Below are 26,680 nucleotides of genomic sequence, written 5' to 3'. Positions count from 1 at the left end.
TGTGTGTGTGTGTGTGTGTGTGTGTGTGTGTGTGTGTGTATCTCCCTGCTACTGATCTATTTCTCTGGAGAACCCTAATAAAGCTCCCCACTCAAGAAAAATTTAGGTAGCGCCTATAGTATACGTCTAATATAGTGTTAAGAAATATTAAGATGAAAAAATAGGTTAAAGATAAAATCTTTACCCTTAAAAAGCTTGCAATATTGATAGGGACACAAGTATACAGACACAACACAAATAAACAAATATATTTAACATTATTCTCACCTTTATTACAAGAAAAACATCTTGGGAAGGATAAGTGATAGAAAAAATAGCTGATCGTGCCAGGGTGGTAATGGCAGCAGGTGGTACATGTGGACGTAATAATCCTTTCATCTGCTCAGAATTAAGGTCAAAATAAAAGTTTTCTGAAATCTAAAAAACATATTCATATATTAAATTTAAAACCTGTGTATTTTATAAAAATTCACAAAAATCATACAGTCTTAAAATATTACAGATATTAGACGATTATACTAACATACAGTTTACCATATATTTCACTGACTGATCTTTACATGTCTATATCAAAGCAAAAAATATATATAATGCAAAAAACATATTCTAAAGAACCATATCCCACACTCTTTTTTTTATTTGCGGTACGCGGGCCTCTCACTGCTGTAGCCTCTCCCGTTGCGGAGCAAAGGCTCAGGACGTGCAGGCTCAGTGGCCATGGCTCACGGGCCCAGCCGCTCCGCAGCATGTGGGATCTTCCCGGACTGGGGCACGAACCCGTGTCCCCTGCATTGGCAGGCAGACTCTCAACCACTGTGCCACCAGGGAAGCCCTCCCACACTCTTTTAATTAGAAATTTAACTTCTAATAAAGTATATAAAGAAATTATTATTGAGATGAATTACCCCAAACTGAGTCTTTAAAACAATTACATGAATAACATCTCAGAAGATTTGATTTAGCAAATACAAGTTGCTGGAATACAGTTCCACTATAGAAATCCATAATATGTTGACAGCAGAAGTCACTAAAGACATTTTAAGTTTCTACTACACATTAGGCTTAGAATACTGAAATGCTGTATGAGACAGCCCTCTGAAAAACTCCTAAGTGTAATAAAGATATAATGGCAAAACTAAGAGCACTACTTTAGACAAAAATATTTGAAATATATATAAATGATCTTTTAGCTAGTGAGAATCTGAAAATTACATCAACAAAAATTCACTGTCACCATCATTATAATCCTTTATACATCAGTTGCCTAAAATGGTTTTCTTGTATTTTTTTCTATTTATTAAACTAAAAGAAAGTTGCTTCTGCTACTTGCTTTTGGAACTCTTTCAATGAAATAAAAACTAGGTCAACTGAACTATTTTAGAGTAAGAAAATACTTTATGTCTTAAATTTCTACTTTCTTCTTAAAAAATCCATGTTTAATAATATTCTCAAAAAGTCATTATTTATCTTATAAAACAACTTAACAACAGGTTTCTGAACCTATGATTGTGACAAAAGACTAGGTTCAAATTATATAACCTTACCTTTTTCTTTTCCTTCACATCATATAAAGCCAAACTTGCAAAAATGGGTTCAATTTCAATCTCAAACCTTTAAGAAGGAAAAGGATAAAGCAGTTTAAAAATAAAGTACATAGTTCAAGAGAAACTCTCATTCCAAAAATAAATTCTCTCAATACCTTGTACTTTTCTACATCTGTGCTACACCATCTATACTGCCCCTCTTCCTGAAACACACTTCTCCACGTATACCTTTCACAGTCTAAATCAACCATTACTACGTACTTCAAAATCTTAAGAAAAAAGAAAGCCTGCCATGTAACAAATATAAAATCATCTCTAAGGAAAAAGATACTTTGTCTTTATATTCCTCAAGCCAAGAACAGTGTCTGATAAATACTACAGATTTCAGTGAATGTTTTTTCAAGTTTTAAGACTAGTTATATAACTGAGGCAGAGTCATCTTCACCTAGCCAAAAATGCTCTCAAGCTCAGCTTCATAGGCAGGATGAAATGTTTAGTAGAATTTAAAATTATGTACAGAACATTACTTTTCAAAAGGACACAAACACAAGTATAAAATCTACCAGGATTTTGTTATACTGGTATTCAAAATATTATTCCAGAAAATAAAAGTTACATAGTAAACAAAATAAATACTCACTTGAGTGATAAACATTTTACAAGAAGTCTTTGACCAAAATGTTCTTTGGGCACCTCAGGAACACTAAGTCGTTCTATTGGTTCTTCCTACAAATTGACAAGCAACACCAAAATGAACATGCTTACCATGTGTCAACCCTTTACAATTTATTTTTTAAGAACTTATTTTATTAATCTACTACTTTTAGTCTTCACAAGTGAACACAGAAAAGAATGGCCTATTTATCCTCAAACAGGAGTCATTACATCATAAGTGTGCTCAACTATATTTCATTTACAAAAAGCATAGCTATGTTTCAATTAAGTTTTATTCCCTACATTATCATAATGCTACATACAATTCATACTCCCAAAACATCTATATTAATAATCATTTGCTTCTTTATATCCAAATTATCTATACCTCATCTGGTGATGGATGCAAGGCAAAGAGTTCCTTATGACGGTTTGCTTTCCTTTGGTCATCATTCTGACGGTCTATTTCTTCATTTGGAGTTCGATCAAGTAAATTGGGAAGCAAAGCATCAGGAAGTGAATTTTTCAAGTCAAAAATACTGCAGGCCCAGCTACCCCTTGGAGTATCATCTATTGACATTGAACGTCTTTTAAGATCATCCTGTAATGTAAAACATTAAATATATTAATCAATGAATAAAAACAACTATATTAAAATAACTTCTTATAGTCATTTAAAAATAAAAGTATTACTTGTTCATCCTGGTAGTTGTTGCCATCTGGAGCTTCATCGGATTCAAAGACCTGTTTTGGCAAACCTTTTTGCCTTTCTTTCTGTTTATCTAATGTATTAGGATTAAATCCTGTTCCCAGTTTATGATATCTATTCAAAATAAAATAATTAAGGAAATATCAATTTTTGAAAATTTTTCACTTTTTCATCATCATTATGTAATAAGCCAACTGTTCTCTGCATTATTTCTTTACATAATAAGAATATATTCTGGCAGTTTTTAGTGTATTTAACATTTAACTAGAGGTTTAAGAAAACTTCCATCCAGAGTTCCTTTAATCCAACTAGAGAGCATTTATGAGTTTCCAGAGGTAAATCATATTGTCCTTCCTTTTCATGACAATCGTGTGGATATAATTTAAGTTGTACTTTCAATTCAGAGAATTGGTCAGTAAAAGGAAAGGATGGGAAGCCAGGTTAAAGAATAAAATGAGAGAGCAGAAAATATATCCTGCATTCATAACAATGTAAATTTTTAAAAGGCAAAAATATATAAAGCACTGAAGCTTAAAGTTCCGAACAGCCAAAAAAATTTTGCTATATCTCATTATGTATAAAAAATCTTAAACAACCTAAAGCTTCAGGCTTCTAAAATGAAAAAATAGGGACTTCCCTGGTGGCGCAGTGGTTAGGAATCCACCCACCAATGCAGGGGACATGGGTTCAATCCCTGGTCCAGGAAGATCCCACATGCCGCGGAGCAACTAAGACCATGCGCCTAGAGCCAGTGCTCCGCAACGAGAGAAGCCACAGCAATGAGAAGCCCACGCACCACAACAAAGAGTAGACCCCACTCGCCACAACTAGAGAAAGCCCGCACGCAGCAACGAAGACGGAACGCAGCCAAAAAAAAAAAAAAGAGCCTGTAAAATGAAAGAATAGCAAGATCTACACCACTGTATACATATATTCTTAATTAACATATATTGTTGTATAATATATATATTAGGCTAAGAACAACTCTTAAACTAATGTATACTTCTTTTCTAACAACCCAATGTCCAAGAATATTAGAGACACTATGATCAAAGAGCAACTACTGTGTCACACCTCATATAGTCAAACTGGGGGAAATTTTAACTGGAGCATAAACAATTATAATTACCAGAGGATGATATGGTTCTATCAGTCAATTTATGACATAGTAAAGAATCACACTTAATATGAATTATTCACATGTCTTGCTGCGAAAGGTACTGAAATAGCAGCTACATGATGCTCACATCATAGTATAATCACAAAATAAAAGAAAGCATTTTTCTCTGGAATAACTAAAATAAAAATATGCAGTATAGTAACATGAAAGATATTACTCAGAAGCAGATATTTTAATCTTTCATGAAATGTTTAAAGTGCCTTAATTTGTGTAAAAATGCCTGTAAAGTGACAAAGTTTGAATTCAAACACAGGTCTGTTTAACTCTTTACACAATGTTGACTAAAGGCAAATAGACAAAACTTTGCAGCAAAAAACCATTACCAGATATTTTTGAAAAATACTAAACTGTTTTCTAGTCTTTGCACCTTTTTTCCTCAAGGGAAACATTTGTATTTTCCTTAAAGGACAGAATACACTGTTGCTTTTCTATATGAAAAATGGTTTTTTTTAAAATAACATTTTATTATTACAGAATCAATCCATGCTCATTGTTGAAAATTTAAAAATACAGACTTGTAAAAATACAATCATTATATTTCTACTACTCAGAGTATCAGTGTTGAACTCCTAGTATTTAACTAACTGGATCTTTTCCTGGGCGTATGTATAATCATAAGTATATACATATACATAAGTATATACATACTTATAGTTTTTGTATTTTTTAATAAAAATGAGATAATGTGAAAAAAAAGTGCCTTAATTGAGAAACTAGATATCTAAGCTACTCTAATAAACCAGAATACTGTTGCATTCTTCCTCCTTTATGTCCTAAAAAACTGATAGTATGAAATTCAATAGAGCTGAGAAGAATGACATGATTCATGATCAATACTCTTTTCTATATTATCATTCTGTTCCTGTAGTCAGTTGCTATGATACGGCTCTACATGATTACCCATCCAACACCACCATTTCTACGACTCTGTATCTTGGCATTCTCTCCCTCACTTATTCTGTTCCAGCCACACTGACCTCTCTGCTATTCCTTGAACATTCCCAGCATGGTTCCAATATGGAGCCTTTGCGTGTACTGCTCTTGCCTCTGCCTAATACACTCTTCCCCCAGATATCCAGAGGGCTTACTCCTTAACTTCCTTCATGTCTTCGCTCAAATTCATCTTATCAGAAAGGCCTCTTCCGATTATTCACAAAGTGGAATCACCTCTTCTTGGCTCTCCCTATCCCCCCCATCCTACTTTTTTTCTCTACAAGACTTCCCTCTATTCTTCCCAACTATTATATATTTATCTGTGTTTGTTTAATGTCTATTGCCCTCAACCCCAAGTAGAATATAAGCTCCATGAGGGCACGGAGTTAGTTTTGTTGACTGCTGTATCATCACTGCTTAGTATAGTGCCTGGCACATACTAGCCTCTCAGTAAGTATGTCTTGAATGAATAAAGTACTTTCTATTCTTTTACCCTTCTGTGCTGAATTATGGAAGAATTTTTTGGTTTCATCTTATAACTTACTATTCCACTTTTCAGTCACATCCGCTCTGCCATTAAACCCATCTGCTGAGTTTTAAACATTTTTTTCACTGAACAAAATTTTCACTTCCAAAGATAACCAGTTGATTTTTTATATGGTTACCATAACTTTTTCACATCTCTTTGAGGATATTAGTTACATGTATGGGTCTTGATGTGTGTTCTATTAACTATTTCCTAAATTATAAGTTCTTTTATTTGTAGTTTGATAATTCTCTTTCAAGTGCACTGGTTTTAATCAAATGGTTGGCAATTCTAGGTTCTAATGCTCATTTTTTAATTTGTAAGCCCATATCTGTCTGAAAATACTGTAACTGCTTAGCCAAGCACATATCCAGTGGCTGTGGAGAAGAGGCACCTCATGCTTCCAGGCAGAGTCTGCCAGTCTTCTGGGTATGAGGGCTCCTTCTTATTCCAAGGTATGCCCACCCCAGGCACTATTGTATGAGCTCAAGCCCCTATAATTAGTGCTCTTAAAATAGGCAGATACCAGACTTCCCCGGTGGCACAGTGGTTAAGAATCCGCCTGCCAATGCAGGGGACATGAGTTCGAGCCCTGGTCCGGGAAGATCCCACATGCCGCGGAGCAACTAAGCCCGGGCACCACAACTACTGAGCCTGCTCTCTAGAGCCCACGGCCCACAACTACTGAGCCCGTGTGCTACAACTACTGAAGCCCACATGCCTAGAGCCTGTGCTCCACAACAAGAGAAGCCACCGCAATGAGAAGCCCACACACCACAATGAAGAGTAGCCCCTGCTCGCCGCCACTGGAGAAAGCCCAGGCGCAGCAACGAAGATCCAACGCAGCCAGACAATCAATCAATCAATAAATAAATAGGCAGATACCTCTGCTCCCACTTCTATGCATAAAGAAGGGTATAAGAGGTTTCAAAGTAACCAAATGTCCAACATTTACCCTAGGTCCCTCTTCCACTGCCTGTATTCACTGAGCCTAAAGCTCTACTGAACCTTTTGCATGTATCTTATATTATTCTGTGCTGTGGTTTTCTGTTGTGTTCCAGTCATACCTTTTATATTTCAGGGATACTTTAAAACTTCTAGTCTACCAAAAGTACCCCTTAGTCTTCCATTTACTACTGAAGGTAATAAATAATATCTAGTATAACAGAAAAAACTGCAAGCATTAGAATCTGATGCCCCTAGGTTCTAATCCTAGCTATCCCACTTTTTGGCCATGGGACCTCAAAGAAGTTACTTAAGTACTCTGAGCCTGAGCTACCTTGTCTGTTGGAACCTTAAATGAGATGAGCATAAAGTATCCAATAAAATGCCCAGCATATAGCAAATAACCATAAATGTTAACTACTGTACCCTCTTGGCTTAAATCAAGGTCAGCAATCCCTTGATTAGAATTAAGTAGCAAGACGACTCCATGATTCTAAGGTTAATATATTTTACAACTAATCTATTTCTATTAAGATTTCTGATTACAGGTTTCCAACATACATGCATAAAGGTAAAGACTTTTGAGTTATCTGACAGAGGAACAGTCTTCTTCAGTAATCTCTAAAATCTGGCTATTGAAATACTTATCAAAATTGTAAGTTCATAAAAACAGCTCTTCTTTATAAAGGGTAGCAGATTGTATTTTTATTAGGTCACACTAAAACTAAAAAGCATGTCAGCAGCAACCCCAAGAGTGAAACACAGTGAAATAAGACAGTTGCCCACAACAGCAACAAAATAAGCAATGGATACATCACTGTTACTAGTACAATTTAGCACAGACAACTTCATTTCTCAAAACTGCAATGTCATAACAGCATTTTCCACTACTTCAGTAATTATACTTCCTTTAGAAAAATAAAATAAGGCTAAGAAGATTCAGTATGAAGACCCTTCTTCATTATGCAAATTAGCAAAGGAAGAATAATTTTATTTTATTTCTTAATCTGACTTGATATTTCAAACACCATCCATTAGAAACATAAATTTTGTGGTAAAACAAAACATTTTTACAACTACTAACTTGATTGGATGTACAGGTCAAGGACCTGTAAATATTCAGTTAGTTAATAAAAGGCAGAGACCTTTCAAACAGCTTGATCTAGAAAACTAGCTATTAAACTTAACCAATTCAATAAATTGGATTCTTTTTTAGAAATACAAATTATTCATCAATATTTACCCACGATTTCCCAAAAGAATTAGACTACAAATCATTATTTTATATTATTATTAGCTACTAATGATCTATGATAATATAGAAATACTATCCCCACAAATGTATTATTTTATAAGGAAAGTAAGAGAAAGTAATTGTGGAACTCCTAAGGAAAAAATATCTATATGCAAAGGTTCTTCTTTTACTTTTTCAGCTATTTTTTAAATGAATTTTCAGGTCTCATAATCAGTATTAATCTACCTTAATCCATTTACAGATCCTACTCAGTATTTTTAAATGTCATAATGAATATATAACTTACTTTCTGATCACAATTGCCCAGTCTTCTGTATAACTTCTTATACAATCTCTAACATGTGGATCCATATCACTATTTTAAAAAAGAAAATATATTTATAATTTAGACAGGAAAGCATTGATGTCTGTGAATTCTGCTGCTGCGCTCTTGTTCATATAATAGGAAACAACACTACCACGAGAAATAGAATCTAAATAAAATAATGGAAGGTAGCCTTTTTATAGTTACACTAAAACCAGAAATAGGTAAATGTCTCCTTACCTTTCTTCAGGTACAGCTGAAACAAGGGTTCTACAGTCCCTAGGACTATAAACCACTTCAATATCATCTGGAGGGAATTCAATCAAATCCCTTAAAAGCCCAGAATCCACAGCTAAAGGATGAGTAATGAGGTAATCTTCCAAATCCACTGGATCCACTGCTTCAGTAAGGGGCACCTTTATAAACAGGGATGGATGTGAGAGGTGGGTATAAAGGAAGAGGTGGACACAAGAATTTTAAAACTTAAATAGATTTATTATTTTAAAAAAACGTAATTTTTCCCTTGCTATTTCTAAAATGTCAACAGATATTCAGCCAGATGAACTAAAGAAACCACAGTGTTGGGTCATACTCTCTGATCTTCTTGCTTCAATTTTGCCCATAACTCCCACATAAAAACAGTAAGATAACAGTTTTATAATACTATACAGTGACAAAATACTCACTGGAGGGATTCTTTTTTATAATTTGGAATTTTCATTGCTAAGTTTCTTAGTGGTGCTTTTACTTTACTTGTTGTTACTGTTATCCTCGTAAAAACGTACAACCATACTGCAGTGGGGGGAAAAATGGCCCTCCAAAAGATTGCCAAATCCCAATCCATGGACCTTATATGTGAAAATAAATAAATAAAATATAAAATAAGAGTGTTTGAAGATATCATTAAGGATCTTAAAAGAGGGACATTATCCCGGATTATCTGAGTGGGTCCTAAACGCAATCATATATATCCTTATATGAAGATAAACAGAGATTTGGGCCACACCAAGAGGAAAGCCATATGAAGACACAGAAAAGAGAGATTTGAAGATTCTGGCCTTAAAGGTAGAAGTGATGTGCCACAAGCAGCCACCAGAATCTGGAAGAGGCAAGAAAGTGATACTGAAGGGAGCCTCCGAAGAAAGTGCAACCTTGCCAAAACCTTGATTTCTGCCCGTTGATACTGATTCCAGACTTCTGGACTCCAGCACTGTGAAAGAATACATTTCTGTGGTTTTAAGCCACCCAGTTTGTGGTAATTTGTTACAGCACCCAAGGAGACTAATACACAGACCCTATTAAAAGTATTATTAGCAATAATAGGATATTTGTGGCATTCCTTAGCCAAGCTGAAATTATAGTTTTTGATAAGATACTCTATTTCTTATCTAATTCAAGAAAGAAAATTATTCAGGCAAAACTATAAATGATTATACAACAAATGTGCAGTTGTGGACCAATGAAAATAAGAATATGTTATTTTTCAAGATGTTCAACTGGGTAAAAACACTGACACCTGCCTACTGTGCAAGTTTGCATTACTACAAAGAAGGTGCTTTAACCTATACTTCTTTGGACTGAACAACTAGGTAGAGCAACAACATTTTAAAGATACTAAGTAAAATAATGAATGAGTATCACATCATAAACACTCAAAAGATAGTACCTATTATTATCATTATCATCATATGTTTTCTCATTTAAACCTCCCCCAAACCATATAAGTTAGAGATAATTACTATTTCAATTCTACAAATAAAGGCAATTGTGCTCAAAGAAGTTAACTTCTGAAAATAAAATAGCCACAAAATGAAGAGCAAAATTTCAAACTGGGTCTTTAAGATCTAGATTCATGGTTTTCTCTCATAAGCATTCTATCTTACCTATTCTACCAAGTACATAATACACTATCATGACATGCTTAATAGAAGCATAGAAGCAACTCATCAGGAAAGGGAAATCTTTTTCAATTACTGTTGCTGGAAAAATTGGATATCTATATGGGGGGGAAAATGAACTTCAATCCTTACATCACGACATATACAAAAACTAAACTGAGATGGACCATAGATATAAACATAAATGCTAAAACTATAAAGCTGCTAGAAGGAAATATAGGAGAATATCTTCAAAATTTGGAGTAGGCAAGGGTTTCTCAGACATGACAGAGAAAGAGATAATCGTAAAAGAAAAATTGATACATCAAAAGATGGTTAAGAAAATGAACAGGCAAGCCACACTAGGAGAAAATATTTACAAAATACATTTAATAAGTGACTGGCATCTAGAATATATAAAAAAGTCCCACATCTCATAAAAACAAACCACCCCCTCAAATAAATGGCGCGGGGGGTGGGGGGGCAGTTGGTAAGACATTCCGAAAGGAAGATATAAAAATGGCCAGTTAGGGACTTCCCTGGTGGCACAGTGGTTAAGAATCCATCTCCCAACACAGGGGACACAGGATGGATCCCTGGTCAGGGAACTGGATCCTACATGCATGCTGTAACTAGGAGTTTGCATGCCACAACTAAGGAGCCCTCGAGCCCAACTAACGAGCACACGTGCCGCAACTAAGACCTGGCACAACCTAAATAAATAAATAAATTTTTTTAAATAAAAAATCCAACAGAGTCCATAAAATAAAAATTTATTTTATAAATTATAATTTTATAATTTATAATTTATAAATTTTATAATTTATAATTTATAATTTTATAAAAAAATTTAAATTATAAATTATAAATTTATAATTTATTGAAAAAATTTATTTTTTTAAAAAAATGGCCATTTAGCACATGAAAAAGTGCTCAACATCAAAGTCACAAGTAGGTACTTCCACGTCCAGGAAGATGGAGTAGACATACTTTTCTCTATTCTTCCCACTAGTTACAACTACAAACCCTGAAGATTATATATAAAATAAACATAAGACGGCTCTAAAAGGTGGATAGAAAAAAGCAGACCAACAGGGACCTCGGGACCCAAGGAATAGTACAATAGTGAGTTACCTAAAATTTCTTTTTACCTTATATACTCCAGACCTGATGCTAGAGAGGTCCACAACCCAGAAACACCAAGGAGCACAGGAAAACAAAAAACACAACCAAAGCCTGTTCTCCCCAGCCAAAGGACCAAGAGAGCAGCAGCCTAGCAAAATAGAAAAGGTTAGAGAATAACCACTCTACTCCAGCCAAACATCACATGAAAAACTGTAGTCCCACCCATATCCACACCAGCAAAGGCCAAATGGGGAGCTAGACTTCACCCTCACCAAGCTGTAACAAGCCATCCCAACACTACCCATTCAGCATGATGTCAGAGAAGTCAGAGTGGGGAGCTGAGATTTTCATATCTACTGGAAGGTAATGAATCCTCCACTCCCACAGTGTCAGTGGAGTCCACACAGGGAATCTGGACACCTATTCCTATACAGCAGTAACAAGAACTCCTTCCCCTTACTGCTGAGGCAATGTCAGGTGAGGTCTATATAATTTAATACCTATAGGGTGAAGAGACATAAAGGTACATAAGATTTCCACACTTCACTCAAACTGGTAAAATGTCAACACCAGTAGTGTGATTAGTTATGTATATACAATACCTTAAGCAACCACTAAAAAGACTATACAAAGATATGCACTCAACAACATTACAGATAAATCAAAATGGAATTCTAAAAAATGTTCAGATAACCCACAGGAAGACAGAAAAAGGAAACTAGAGAAACAAAAGGCAGAGAGAACAAACAAAAAATAAAATGGCAGATTAAAGCCCTAGCAGAATGATAATAACATTAAATGTAAATGGCCTACATACACCAATAAAAAGATAAGAAACTGGCAGAATGGATTTAAAAACATGACGTACCAGTAAGGTATACCAAAAGCTCACTTCAAAAAAGACAATATAAGGAGGCTGAAAACAGAAGGATGGAAAAAGATATACCATATATACATTAATCAAAAGAAAGCAGAAGTGGCTATATTAACATAAGATAAAGTACTTCGACTTCAGTGCAAAGAAAAGTACTGAGTAAAGAGGGACATTACCTAATGATAACAGCTATGCCCCATAGCAATCTTAAATGTGCATGTACTAAATAACAGAGCTATAAATTATGGGAAGCAAAAACTGACAGAACTGAAAGAAGAAATAAGATATATCTACAGTTATAGCTGGAGACTTCAAGACATCTCTCTCAACAACTGAAAGAAAACCGAACAGAAAAATCAACAAGGATATGGTAAAATTCAACAGCACCATCAACCAATAGGATCTAATTGACATTGTTTTATAGAACAATCCACCCAACGACAACAGACCAAATACTTTTCTCAAAGGCCCAAAAAGTAAATACCAGGACAGACCATATCCTGAACCCTAAAACAAACCTCAAAAAATTTTAAAAAACTGAAATCATACAGAGTGTGTTCTCTGACCATAATGTAATCAAACTAGAAATTAGCAACAGAAAGACAACAGGAAAACCTCCAAACACTTGAAAACTAAAAACACAGTTCCAAATAATCCATGAGTCACAAAAGTCTGAAAAATGAAACTTAAAAATTACATTGAACTAAATGAAAATAAAACATAACAAAATTAGTGGGATGAGGAAAGTGCAAATCAAAAACACAAGATACTACTTCACACCCATTATGATGGCTATTACCAAAAAATGTAAAATAACAAGTGTAGGAGAGGATATTGAGAAATTGGAAGTCTTGTGCACTGCTGGTGGGAATGCAGAATGGTACAGCTGCTGTGGAAAACAATTCTGTGGTTCTGGAAAAAAAAAAATACCAAAACACACAGAATTATCATATGACCCACCAATTCCACTTCCAGCTATATACTCAAAAAAACTGAAAATAGAGACTCAAACAGATACTTGTACACTAATGTTCATAGCAGCATCATTACCGATAGCCAGAAGGTGAGAACAATCCAACGTCCATCAACAGATGAATGGATAAACAAAATGTGGTACACATATACAATGGCATATTTTTCAACCTTAAAAAGAAATGAAATTCTAACACGTGCTGTAACAAGCATGAACCTTGAAGACATTATGCTGAGTGAAATAAGCCAGACACAAAAAGACAAATATTGTATGATTCCACTTACATGAGGTATGTACATATAATAGACAAATTCATAGAGACAGGAAATAGAATGGAGGTTACTGGGGACTGGAAGGAGCGGGGGTATGGAATTATTTTTTAATGGGTACAGGGTTTCAGTTTGCGTTAATTAAAAAGTTTTGGAAATGGACAGTGGTAATGGTTGCACAAAATTGTGAGTGTACTTGATGCCATTTAATTGTACACTTAGAAATGGTTAAACTGATACATTTTGTTGTGTATATTTTACCACAATATAAATACATACATACATAAATTTAAGCAAACTTTTTTTAAACTTTATAAATCAATGTTTCTCCACCTAAGAATTATTTCTGAGGCAGTACACTTTTCAGGATTCAAAGTGTCACAAATGATACTCCATGAAAATAATGACAAAAGCTGGGAGTCCTTACATATGTCTAATTCAAAACTAACCTTTCCTCAAAGATTGACCAATCATATCAAGAGTAAGGGTTAGGGTTGGGAAGAAAGCTATGACACTCTCTTAACAACACTAAATCACAGAGATGATAAATGATCTTGTTTCCCAAACTCACATAGAAAGTCACTGGTTTTCTAGGTGTAATACTAACTAGACTTGGAGCAAAGAAATAAATTTATTTCTGCTACAACTGTCTCCACTCTCTCTGACTCCCATCAGAGACAACTGCCTGGGCTAGTTTTCGGATGTAGTGATGAGCTGCTTACAACTATAAATTATTTTGCAAGACTCCAAAGAAAGATCCTGTATTTACAGATTCAAGGGAGGAGATTGCAACATGATTTTATAACAGAGAATGACTAGGCAGTAAGCAGGGTTAAAGGATGCAATAAGAAGCAATAGTGAAGCACTACAGAATCCCTTACAGGCAATGTGAGACACTGTCTTACTTCAACAATCACTGCATTGGAATTCTGACTAACATGTTTAGCGTTCAGATCTCTTTCAGTCTTTTCTGGTGTGCCATCAAAATTCTGGTATTTGATTAGTGGTTGTTTTGGGATGGGAGAAGGGAGACAAAAGGGTGAGAGCTAAACAGTTTCTTTCTGAGGTAATGAAAACATTCTAAATTGACTGTTGTGATGGCTGCACATTATATGTGAACATATTAAATCCACTGAATTGTAAATTAAATGGATGAATTGTATGGTTATGTGAAAAAAGTCTCAGTAAAGCCATTAAAAAAAAAGTTGAACCAGAATCTAATCGTATACAGAAAATACAGAAGATAGAGAAACAAGTCTATGAGGAAGAAATTTCAAAAACGTTGAACCAGAATCTAACCAGTTACAGGAAATACAGAAGACAGAGAAACAAGTCTACAAGGAAATAAACATAAAATCCAAAAGGCAGGAAATTCTATAACACAACTAATCCAATTTCCTCAACAAGTCAATGGCATAAAAACAAACAAACTTAAAAGTTGGGGGAGGGAGTAGTATTCCACTGTGTATATACACCACATCTTCTTTATCCATTCATCTGTTGATGGACATTTAGGTTGCTTCCATATCTTGGATATTGTAAATAATGTTGCTATGAACATTGGGGTGTGTGTAACTTCTCGAATTAGTGTTTTCATTTTCTTCAGATAAATACCCAGAAGTGGAACTGCTGGATCATACTGTAGTTCTATACTTAGTTTTTTGTTGTTTTTTTTTTTTTGCGGTACGCAGGCCTCTCACTGTTGTGGCCTCTCCTGTTGCGGAACACAGGCTCCGGACCTGCAGGCTCAGTGGCCACGGCTCACAGGCCCAGCCGCGGAGTGGGGTCTTCCCAGACCAGGGCACAAACCCGTGTCCCCTGCATTGGCAGGCGGACTCTCAACCACTGCGCCACCAGGGAAGCCCTATATTTAGTTTTTTGAGGAACCTCCATACGTTTTCCAGTATGGAAGAAAACATACGGCTGTACCACTTTACATTCTCACCAACAGTGCACAAAGGTTCCCTTTTCTCCACATCCTCGCCAGCACTTGTTATCACTTGTCTTCTTGATGATAACCATTCTAACAGGTGTGGGGATATCTCATCATGGTTTTAATTTCCATTTCCCTATGTAATTTTTCATGTACCTGTTGGCCATTTGGATAACTTCTTTGGAAAAATGTCTATTTAGTTCTTCTATTTTTAATCGGGTTGTTTGCCTTTTTGTTATTGAGTTGTATGAGTTCTTTATATATTTTGGATATTAACCCCTTATCTGATATATGATTTGCAAAAATTTTTCTCCCATAGGATGCCTTTTCATTTTATTAATTGTTTCTTTGGCTGTGCAAAAGCTTTTAAGCTTGATGTAGCCCCAATTTGTTGATTTTTGCTTTTGGTGTTTGTGCTTTTGGTGTCATATCCAAAAACATCATTTCCAAGAACAACATCAAGGAGCTTCTTCTCTACATTTTCTTCTAGGAGTTTTATAGTACCAGGTGTTATGTTTAAGACTGATCCATTTCAAGTTAATTTTTGTGAGTGGTGTAAGATAGGGAACCAATTTCACTGCTCTGCATGTGTCTTTCTAGCTTTCCCAGCACCATTTGTTGGCCTTTCCCCACTGGATGCTCTTGGCAGCCTTGTAGACTATTAGATGACCATATGAGCAACAACGTGGATGGATCTGGATGATATTATGCTTAGTGAAATAAGTCAGACAGAGAAAAACAAATTTTACGTTATCACTTACATGTGCAATCTATAAAATAAAACAAACTAGAGAATATAACAAAAAAAGAAACAGACTCACAAGTATAGAGAACAAACTAGTAGTTACCAGTGGGGGGCACAGGGAGCAGGATAGGGGTAGGAGATTAAGAGGTACAAATTACTATTATAAAATAAAGAAGCTACAATAATATATTGTACAGCAAAGGGAACATAGTATTTTATAATAACTCTAAATGGAGTACAACCTTTAAATATAGTGAAACACAGTGCTGTACACCTGAAACTTATTTAATATTGTAAGTCAGCCATACCTCAATTTAAAAAAAAAAGTTAGAGGAGGGAGAAGCTGCCCTTTTTTTTAAAAATGCAAGTGATCTAAGACCAAATTCCATCTGTGGATTTTGTTTGATCCTGATTTGAATAAACCAACTATAAAAAGATATGTATGAAATAATCAAGAAAATTTAACATGCACTGGATATTATTAGATGATACCAAAGAATTATGGACTGTTAATTTTGTTAAGTGTGATAACAGCACTGTGGTTAAATTTAAAGATGTTAATGTTTATACTAGTCTTCTACTTCTATGTATGTTTGAAGATTCCCATAACTTAAAAAGAACTTTTTCAGAGAGAATACAAGAAGAGAAATTGAAATCAGCAAGCTCTGACAACCCTTCAAAGGAATTTTGTTGCAAAAAAGAGCAAAGAAATATTGGAAGTTGGAGACTGATGGAAAAGTGGGGCAAAAAAAGCAGAATTTTTTTAAATAGGAGAAATAACGGTATGTTTGCATGTTTATATACTGGTGGGAATGATCCAATAAATAGAGAGAAAAAGTGATGATATAAAAGAGAAGGGAGGACTTCCCTGGTGGCACAGTGGTTAAGAATCTGCCTGCCAATGCAGGGGACACAGGTTCGAGCCCTGGTCCAGGAGGATCCCACATGCTGCAGAGCAACTAAGCCCGTGCTACTGAGCCTGTGCTCTACAGCCCACGTGCCACAACTACTGAAGCCTGCGCACCTACAGCCAGTGCTCCACAAGAGAAGCCACTGCAATGAGAAGCACGTGCACCACAATGAAGAGTAGCCCCCACTCACCGCAACTAGAGAAAGCCCACACGCAGCAACGAAGATTCAACACAGCCAAAAATAAATAAATAAAATAAATAAATTTTTTTCAAAAAGAGAGTAGGGAGAATTCCTAAAGTACTGTATTTGAGCGAGAGAACTTGGGATCTAGTTCACTAGTGGTTCATTTAAAATAACTGGTGAATAGACACAATACGGGTACAGATGATAAAAGGTGAACACACATGGTGGTAGGAGTATGTGGAAGTTCTTTCTGACTGCTTCAATTTTCTCAGTGAAACAGGAAGTCAAGTCATCCTCAGAGTGAAAATGGGGAAGAGCAGTTAGGGTTTTAAGGGAAGAGTAGGAGGCATGAAATGGGTCAACTAAAACAGTGGGAAAATGAACGGACTAGGAAAATAAAATGTTTGCCTAGCAATGTTAAAGCCTTCATGAGTTAGTGGTCATAAATTTAAAGTGAGACCAGTCAATGGGATCTGTGTGTTTTCCTCCAGCCATACTCAGCTGCACAAGTGCAGGTATGAAGCAGAAGGTTGGATTTAAACAGCACTGAGGTAGTGCAAATGACATGAGAAGAAGTTAAGGAAGCCAAGAGTATACGCAAAAGAGTAATTATAATGATCAACAAATAATTTAAGTTTGGTAAGGAGAGAAAAGAGGACATCAAGGGGTGAGAGACACACAAAAGTTAGTATGATCACAAATTCTAGGTCCCAGTGGTGTTGAAGGACAGTTGAAGTCAGAGCACCAGAACAAGAGAGCAAGAAAGATAAGAGGTGGTATTAAGAGAATAGGAAACATAAAACTGAGATTACAGGAGGCTTATGGTTATTCATAATGACTAAATCCAGGGATGACTATGGAAGTGAATAGTTAAGGTGTAACACAGAATGCGGGAAATCAGTTGAAAAGAGGAGTTCAAGACACTAAGAGAGCATTAGAAGGATCATCTCCATGTACATTGAAACCATCCAGAAATCTATATATTCTAAAATTTCTCCAGTCAGTATGTTACTGTTGTTAAAAGTAAACTCCATGTTTTAAAATTTTAATAACACAAACATTATATATAAACATGTCGCTACAAGTCAATCAAACTATTATGCTCTGGCATATGATGTCTGTTCAATAATTGGTACCATTTCATAACCAAACAGAAAGTGTTAATACAACTTCACCCAAGTCAGTCTTAATTACTTTTTCAGTTTTTGACAAATGGAGCATGTTTTTAATTCATATTTCTACTATAACTAATAAGTACCAGTTTTTTATCAAAATTGATTATCCTCATGCCAGCCTCTTGAATAAGAAAACATATATTTATATCTCTGACATAGCACCTGGCTTAAAGCAATAATTCAATAACTATATATTCCTTTCTATTAAAGGAGATAGATAATACTATGAATCTACATAATTATTTAACATTTACTTCAGTACCTATTATTTCTAGAATAGATTCCTGAATTTTCATGTATGAATCACCTTGGGTCTGGGAAGTTCTAATTGTAAAATTCCAGAGTTGATTAAATCCTGAATGTAAAGTTTCAGAGGTGCCTAGGAAATCAACACTTCTATAACACCTCCCAACACTCCTCTGACTCAAATTTCAGAAAAGAGTGAGATAGCAACAAATAAGGGTGTTAGTGAGAGTAGTGATGGAACCCAATCTACTGGCTCTTATCTTTCCACTATTTTTTCATGGCCTAGTCAGAATTACACAGTAACATACCATATTTTAAATATGCTACTTACTGTGGTATGATGGGATATACTGCCAACAATGTTGAGGTTTTTGAGCAGTTGGGGAGAACCACTGTACTGTCCAGAAATCTGCTTCCTAACTTCAGCAGCCACAGTTCTACAACAAAAAAAGCAAATACATTGTTTTTAAAAAGAAAACAAACTAACTTAAAATGGGAGAAAGCTAAGTATTTTAAAAAGTCATCTAAAGAACAACAAAATCTCAGCACATCAATAAGGCTATAAATTTATAAGATATTTTGGTAAATACTGCCTATAATTACAGTAGAACATCTTTATAATGCTGATACAGGGTACAATACTTACAACCAACTTACATAAGGCTTTTTTTGTATATGGCATTTCAGGGAACATATTGATACTTTGGTTTATGATAGAGCTGGAAGCTATAATAAGATGTATATATTAATGTGTATATATTTTAAGGATATAAAATTAATTCAAAATACTTTATAAACAATATTCATGCCCCAGAAAACTATTCCCTATTTTTACTTAACTAATAAAAATTGTCTTTATACTCTGGCATTAATGGCTTTCCATAATCTGACCCTAATCACCTTTTCAGCCTTACATATCCCTTCCCAAATTCTTCTCAATGAACATAAACTGCAAAACAAAAATATTTTAGACATTTGAATGACTCTGTAGCTCATTAAGCTCTATATTCCTTAGACTTCACAAAATTATAAACCAAAATATTCAGTGAGTCTTAAATCCAGTCATTAAATAACTTCCTCATATTAGTAACATTTTTACTAAGTAAAAAATGTAACTAAAGAACACAAAATAAAGACAACTATCAATAGATTTTGTACAATTATTTTCCTGATGTCAATATCTAACCTCCACCCTATGATCATCAACTGGTCACTATTTTATAAACCTTGCCTTTTGTTCTTTTACTCTTTTCCAAAAAATAAACCCTGCCTTCTTCCTATCATTCCATTGAACGTAAAGCGAAACAGGCCTACTGCCTTCGATTCTGGGCCAGCTTGATGATACTTTTGTTCTGGAGTGTTCTCAAGTTAATGGTTGAATTCAGAGCCCTGAACATCTTAGTGCCCTTTCAAATTTCCAGCTGAATTTCTAGACAATTTCATTTTCCAAAAATTATCCAAATATATGATATAATCTTTAGCTTCCTTCTTCTCTTCCATACCCCCTTAACTTTTTTCATATTCAATCACTCCACACACATCTCTTGAGCACTGTTAGGAGCTGACCACTCAGAAATTTTTCATAGAAAGGTAAAAGAGTTATCATTTTTAAGGCTCAAGATACTGAATTAGCTCAACTTTTTCTTTACAGGTGATCTGAAGTACTTTAGATCATATTTGTGTTTTTAAAAAGGCTAATCTGTTATTCATAATTGTCAAATAGATAAATGGATAAACAAACTATGGTACATTCATACAATGGAATATTATTCAGCAGTAAAAAGAAATGCACTATCAAGCCAAAAAGGACATGGAAGAACCTTAAAAGAATACTGCTAAGTGAAAGAAGCCCATCTGACAAGGATACAATACTGTATGATTCCACCTATATGACATTCTGGAAAAGGCAAACTATGGAGGGGTGAAAAACAGTGGTTGCCAGGGGTTGGAAGAAGGAGGAAAAGGAAGAGATGAGTAAGTAATGCACAGGGATTTTTAGGGCAGTGAAACTATTCTCTATGATACAATCATGATGGATACATATCATTATACATTTGTCAAAACCTATAGAATATACAACACAAACAGTAAACCTAATGTAATCTATGGACTTTAGTTAATAATAATGTATCAATATTAGCTTATCTATTATAACAAATCTATTATAACAAATGTATCATACTAATCCAAGATGTTAATAAAAGGGAAAACTTGGTTGGGAAGTAAACATGGGAACTCTCCGTACTTTCCACTTTTCTGTAAATCTAAAACTGCTCTCCCAAAAAAGTCTACTGAATTTTAAAAAATAAGTAAATAAATAAAAAAGACTAACTCAGAAAAGACAAGGGAGGAAGAGAAGAGCATGAAGAAACGATTAGAGGTTAGAGATGAAAGCTAAACCTTTGAAGGAGGATACAGATTGAGGAGAGGGCAAAGGGGAAATTCTGTAAAGCATCTGGATGTGAGAGGACAGGAACATTCACTGCAGTTTATGACTCCCCTTAGGCTTTTAATGAAGCCTATACACTGTGAATGTTCATTATTATGTTTGGTTTAAAGGCCTTACAATCTCCTGATCCTGTTGTCAAGACTGAGATGAAAACATGAAAAAGCTTTTAAAAAGAGAGAGAGAGACAGAGAACAAGTATTGTGTCTATCTTCCTCAGTGCTACTCAACTCAGTCTACCAACCTCAGCACTATCTCAGTGCTTCTGTTTCTCAGTGTTTCTGGGGCTAAACCACGAGTAATCTGAATTGTAAACTGCTATATTTGATCAAGTTCAAGATCTCAGTAACTGTTAAGACTTGCTATTACTTCAGGTACAGCTAAGAAAGAAAAACCTCGCTAATTAAGCAATACACTATCAATTAATTGAAAGACATACCCTGATTTCAGAAAATGTTAAAAAGTGAAACAAAATTTAAAATACGATTACTTCAAAAAGAGACTATCTTTCATTTAATAACAGAGACAAAGGATAATCCCCACATTACAAATATTTGTCTTATTTATACATGACATAATTTTCCCCAAAGAGAAAATCAGCAATAATTTGAAATAAGAACCATTTCCAAACTGAGCTATAATGGCAATAAAACCATCTGCAACCCAGACAAAGGATGTATTTATACTGAGACCCTCTGCATGAAAAGATTTCCTCAATGGTAAGTGAGGAAATTTTCCCAAATTAAGAAAACAGTATCAGGGTTCCCTGGTGGTGCAGTGGTTGAGAGTCCACCTGCCGATGCAGGGAACACGGGTTCGTGCCCCGGTCCGGGAAGATCCCACATGCCGCGGAGCGGCTGGGCCCGTGAGCCATGGCCGCTGAGCCTGCGCGTCCGGAGCCTGTGCTCCGCAACGGGAGAGACCACAACAGTGAGAGGCCCGCGTACCGCAAAAAAAACAAAACAGAAAAAAAACAGTATCTCTTAACCATACTATGGTCCAAAGTATGCGACACAAGAAATATAATGAATAAACTGTTATCAGGAATAACAGTACCTGTTATCAATTAAAATCCTTTATCACAGATTACTTTTTTAATAACAATTTTTCCTACTCCTAATGAAGCTCATATAGTAAAGCAATACAAGGAAGTCTTTTTTACTTCTAATAAGCTATTAGTATTAACTGCAAAGTGGAAAGAAAAGTAGGTCAAAAATTCCATAGTTACTTACACTCTTAAATTATAATAGCAGAATATCTTCTTCCCCTTCCAAAAGCACATGATCCAATATTTGATCTATTTAACTCCTTACCAACTCTCTCCATTTCCATAAGCTCCCTCACTATGTCAACATGCATTACAGTTTTTACAAAAGCAAGCACTCACTAAGGCCGTTCACCATGGGATATTAGAAATAACCAACAAAGGATCCACATCCTGAGGGAAAATTATGTTGCATTTAACCTTTCCTCTAACCTCATCCCACTTTCAGACGCCCAATCAACCATGATTTCTAGAACGTCCCAAGGCCAATCTGGGCCTCTCTCATCTCTAGTCATTCTTCATGGGACCAGAGGAAACACCTGAGTAAAGATGAGTAAGGAGAGTTTAGACTAAAATAAAAGAGGTTAGTTGAGCTACTCCTATAAAGTCACAAAAAAATATCTGCAATGTAATATGCAAATAAGAGAATAAGATCTCTTGGAACTGGCACTGTTTATATTAAAAACAGAACTCAGAGGAGAAGTGTAAGGGAATATACCATGGAATATACCAGGTAAGGGCACATATCAGAGACAAGGCAAGAAAGGGCTAGCTAAAAATCCCCAAAAGAAAAAGGACAAGAACAGATGATACTCCAATGCTGTGACTATCCAAGTCCATGACTGATGACTGATGGATTGAATCACAGTTCTACCATAGTGTATAGTTGGTATTAAAGACCAAAAGAGGCAAAATAAAGAAAACAATAGATTAAAGAAATGCAACACTGTATCACCTTTCCAGTATTTGTGCCACAAATATTTAACCTGAACTGAATCAAACCTGTATATCTAACATCCAGATTGCAAGAAATACAGAGAACAGTGTTAACAATACTAAAAAAAAGCAATCAGACAAAAACCAGAAGAAAGCTCATTCTATAATGTCAAGTCTCTTCAACAAGTCAAAGTGATGAATAAATAAATACAGTGGGCTAAGTTTTAGCATAAAAAAGACTTAAGATTAAAAATTAAAGTCTACTCAAAAAGGGAAAAAAAGACTTAAGCGATATAACCAAATGCAACGAATGGTCCTTAACTGGATCTTGATTTGAACAAACCAGCTATAAAAGACATTTCTGGGGATAATGAGAAATCTGAACATGGACAAGGTATTACATAATTAAGAATCAGTGTTTTTTTAATGTGGGAAAACAGTATTATAACAATGGAGGGAAATGTCCTTATGTTTTAGAGATACAAATTATGTCTATAATTTAGCTTAAAACACTTCAGTTATGGTTACTCTGCCTTAACAGAGAAAACCAGCAAACTAAATATGGAATACAGATGTGCCAAATACTCTTCAAGAAGTATATCATATCCTCCATATATCCCTGCCTGATTATTTCTGCCCTGTTTTCCTCAGGTTAGACACTCGTCCTCTGCGCTTTCAAAGCATTTTGTGTTTATGCGCATTCATTTAAGGAAATGGAGTTTCCAGGAGGCTAGTTCAGACAGGCAGCAGACTAGCTAGACTGCTTTCCATGGTGGAATAAGAACCTGGCCTTGCTGACAGAGTTTGATTTCAGCAGTGAGAAAGCCTAATGTTTATAAACATTCTCTTTGATAGAAGCACATAAACTGCAAAGTAGATTTTTCTAGAATAGTAGTAATGCGACCCACAGATGTAAAAGTATGGTGGACAAAAAAAAGGTGCGGTAAAGTATCAAGAATATGGCTTCTCAGGCCTGGCACACTCTCCCTCTTCAGAGGTACCTTTGCAACCTCCTTGAGGAATGAAGGAGGACAAGGAAACTTTACTTCTGATAGGAGTACGCTATGTCTCTTTTTTTGTATAAATGTCTCAAAGCAGGCTAATTTCTGCCATTAAAGAAAACGTACATTTTTTAACTCTGTCTGGTGCCATTTTCCTATCAAGAACTACCACACTGTGAAAACCGAGCAGTACCTTAGTCATAGTACCTTAGTCATATCAAATTGTTCTCAAATCTATTTACCTATCTCCTTGCAAGGAACTAAGCAATTAGCTTTACTTATATTTGCACCCTCCAGCAGAGTGCCTAGCACATTCTGGGTGCTTAAAAAATGTTTAAAAAGCTGAAGTGAAAAAAAATGAGACTATAGCGAAATTCATAATTCCTCCCCCCAAAAAAGTAGTTCAATAAGAATGCTAGAATGGAACAATTGATAGGAACTTCTTGAGTGCAGGAACTACATTTTATTAATCTTTACATCCTTGATGTCTAAGACAATTAAGACAATGGGGGGGTGGAGAAAGAGGAATGGAGAGACAGGTGTAGTGGAGAGAGAAAAAAGGAGGTAAGGGAAAAGGAAGAATTTAGAGACTACCTAGTATATGCACTTTCCAAATGCCTTTCAGAGGAAATTAATCTATAAGTATTGTTGCTTTCTAATTGATTGGAAAGACACAAGAAGTATGCCTTTTCATCTATTACTGTCAAGTAATCAGGTAAGTGTTTGCTGGGGGGAAAAAATCTGAAACAACAGAAGAGTTCTACATGTGTAAAACCTTTTCTTTAAGAACCTAGCTGACATCATTACTATCCCATTTGTTAACTGGTAAAGTTTAAAAACTACTACTGAAGAAAAAAAAACTCCTACTGAAACACAATGCTCTCCTATTCTATGTGAAACTTTTCTTTTTTAGCAATGTTTTAACAAGATAACATGTTTTCTTATCTCAAAGTAGTCTCTAACACGTCTTTAGCATATCTGCAAAGGGCTGGTTCTAGAACTATAGTCAAGCTCTACAATTATGTAAATAAACTTACTATGAGAAGAAGAGAAAATAAGATTTCTCCAGTATGGAGAGAATAAGATTTTCCAGTATGGAGAAAAGACAAAACAACTTGATAAAGGAAGACATCTTTTAAAAAAAATGATTTAAGAAGTAAATAAAAGGAAAATGTACATGGTATTAAAAATTCAAAGTTCACAAAGAAGTAAAAACAAAAGGTGTAACTCTCTACCATTTCCAATCCCCAGCCCTATTCCCCACATGTGACCACTGAATATTTTCTTAGGTGTCCTTCAAGAAAAAGATGTGTGTACATCAGTGCGTATATAAGAAATCCTTATTTTTTAATATGACATATGACATCATACATAACCTTTTCTCAATATCTTACATTATACACTTAATTATCTTAGGAATCTTTCCATATCAGCACATAAAATAATAATAATATTCTAGCAATATTTATCAAGCATTTACAATGTGCCAGATACACATAAAAGTGTTAAATTTGATATACCTCATTTAATCTTCAGAAGAACTCATGAAGTAGGCACTATACCAGCATACTGAAGTTTTAAGACGTTCAGGTCATACAACCAATAAGGAATAGCACTAAGGTCTCAACCTAGAGCCCCCACTCTTTTTTTTTTTTGCGGTACGCGGGCCTCTCACTGTTGTGGCCTCTCCCATTGCGGAGCACAGGCTCTGGACGCGCAGGCTCAGCAGGCAGAGCCGCTCTGCGGCATGTGGGATCTGCCCGGACCGGGGCACGAACCTGTGTCCCCTGCATCGGCAGGCGGACTCTCAGCCACTGCGCCACCAGGGAAGCCCAGAGCCCCCACTCTTAACCACTGTTCTCCTTTTTATCTGATATAGAGTCCATAAAATGAATAAACTGCAACGTATTTAACCAGTCTCTACTGTAGACATTTAAGCTATTTCTAGTCTTCGCAAAGATCATCACTTGAATGTAAGCTCCACTGAGAGATTTTTATCTAAATCAAGAATTATGGATGATTTTTATTTTATCTTTTGGGGCTTTTGCATTTCCACATTTTCTGCAGTACCATATATTATTTTATAGTAAGAAAAAAATAGATATTTTTAGATAAACTTGAAAAATAGAGTAACTTATGAAAGGTAGAGACAGGGTTTGAATTCAGATCCATAAAACTCCCAAGGCCTCTTTCCATGGAAGCAAGTTTCCAAAGGTAAATAATTCTAGTTATAGTTTATATTAATTATTTCTATATTCTCCAGAACCTAACCAGGAGGTCAGTTAAAGATGTCCAGTGAAAATGTCTGTAGTATATACCAACATATTAATAGGAACACTATAATAACTACCACCACTGCTATGATCTGTTTCCTATCTCTCACGGATGGCTAAATAAAACTCCCATCTGAGGCACTGTCATTTGTAAGTTATCCCGTGTTGAATTCTTTAGGAATTAAGGTCCAGAGTGGACCAGTAACCACTAAAACCCCAAGAAAACAAAAACACATACAGGTTGATTTGTGAAACCAAAGAACAGAAATAATCCTTCTCTATAATACACTTAACATTTAAGACATAGTTCCTTTTGGGGGAGGATGAAGGAAAAAAAGATGTCAGATGACTCATGTATCCCATCTGACGCTATTTTGGGATGACATTTAAGTTAAAGATTTAGAAAGCACTGTATTAAGGAGACTTGGAAGTCTCCATCATTCTGATCTACAGCATTTCACTATATCTCAATTTCCTCAACTAAAACATGGTGATAATAATGCTCCCTACTTCATGGAACATATTAAGTTATAACTACAGAAAAAAGATTTTTAAATTTAGCATTTGAAAAAATTAACACTGATCTGAAACTGCCAACTAAAAAGAAAACTGAAGGG

At 35.3% G+C, this 26,680-nt stretch overlaps 1 protein-coding gene across 9 annotated transcripts in view; it reads right to left on the bottom strand.

Moving 5' to 3' along the window:
• DOCK7 (dedicator of cytokinesis 7) overlaps window positions 1–26,680 on the bottom strand; it is a 210,406-nt gene that overhangs the window by 170,152 nt on the left and 13,574 nt on the right. For all 9 annotated transcript variants that reach the window (XM_029228228.1, XM_029228225.1, XM_029228226.1 and 6 more), the window contains exons 2-9: window positions 18,694–18,799; window positions 8,291–8,466; window positions 8,033–8,101; window positions 2,892–3,021; window positions 2,587–2,799; window positions 2,185–2,270; window positions 1,545–1,611; window positions 268–417 (exon numbers count right to left, since the gene is read on the bottom strand). In XM_029228228.1, the coding sequence (XP_029084061.1) occupies window positions 268–417; window positions 1,545–1,611; window positions 2,185–2,270; window positions 2,587–2,799; window positions 2,892–3,021; window positions 8,033–8,101; window positions 8,291–8,466; window positions 18,694–18,799 (997 nt within the window). The remainder of the gene's footprint in view (window positions 1–267; window positions 418–1,544; window positions 1,612–2,184; window positions 2,271–2,586; window positions 2,800–2,891; window positions 3,022–8,032; window positions 8,102–8,290; window positions 8,467–18,693; window positions 18,800–26,680) is intronic.

This window comes from Monodon monoceros, unplaced genomic scaffold, assembly GCF_005190385.1.
Source record: "Monodon monoceros isolate NGI ecotype Baffin Bay Population unplaced genomic scaffold, NGI_Narwhal_1 Super_Scaffold_18, whole genome shotgun sequence".
Lineage (NCBI taxonomy): Eukaryota > Metazoa > Chordata > Mammalia > Artiodactyla > Monodontidae > Monodon > Monodon monoceros.
This window is presented reverse-complemented; position numbering and strand designations above follow the sequence as displayed.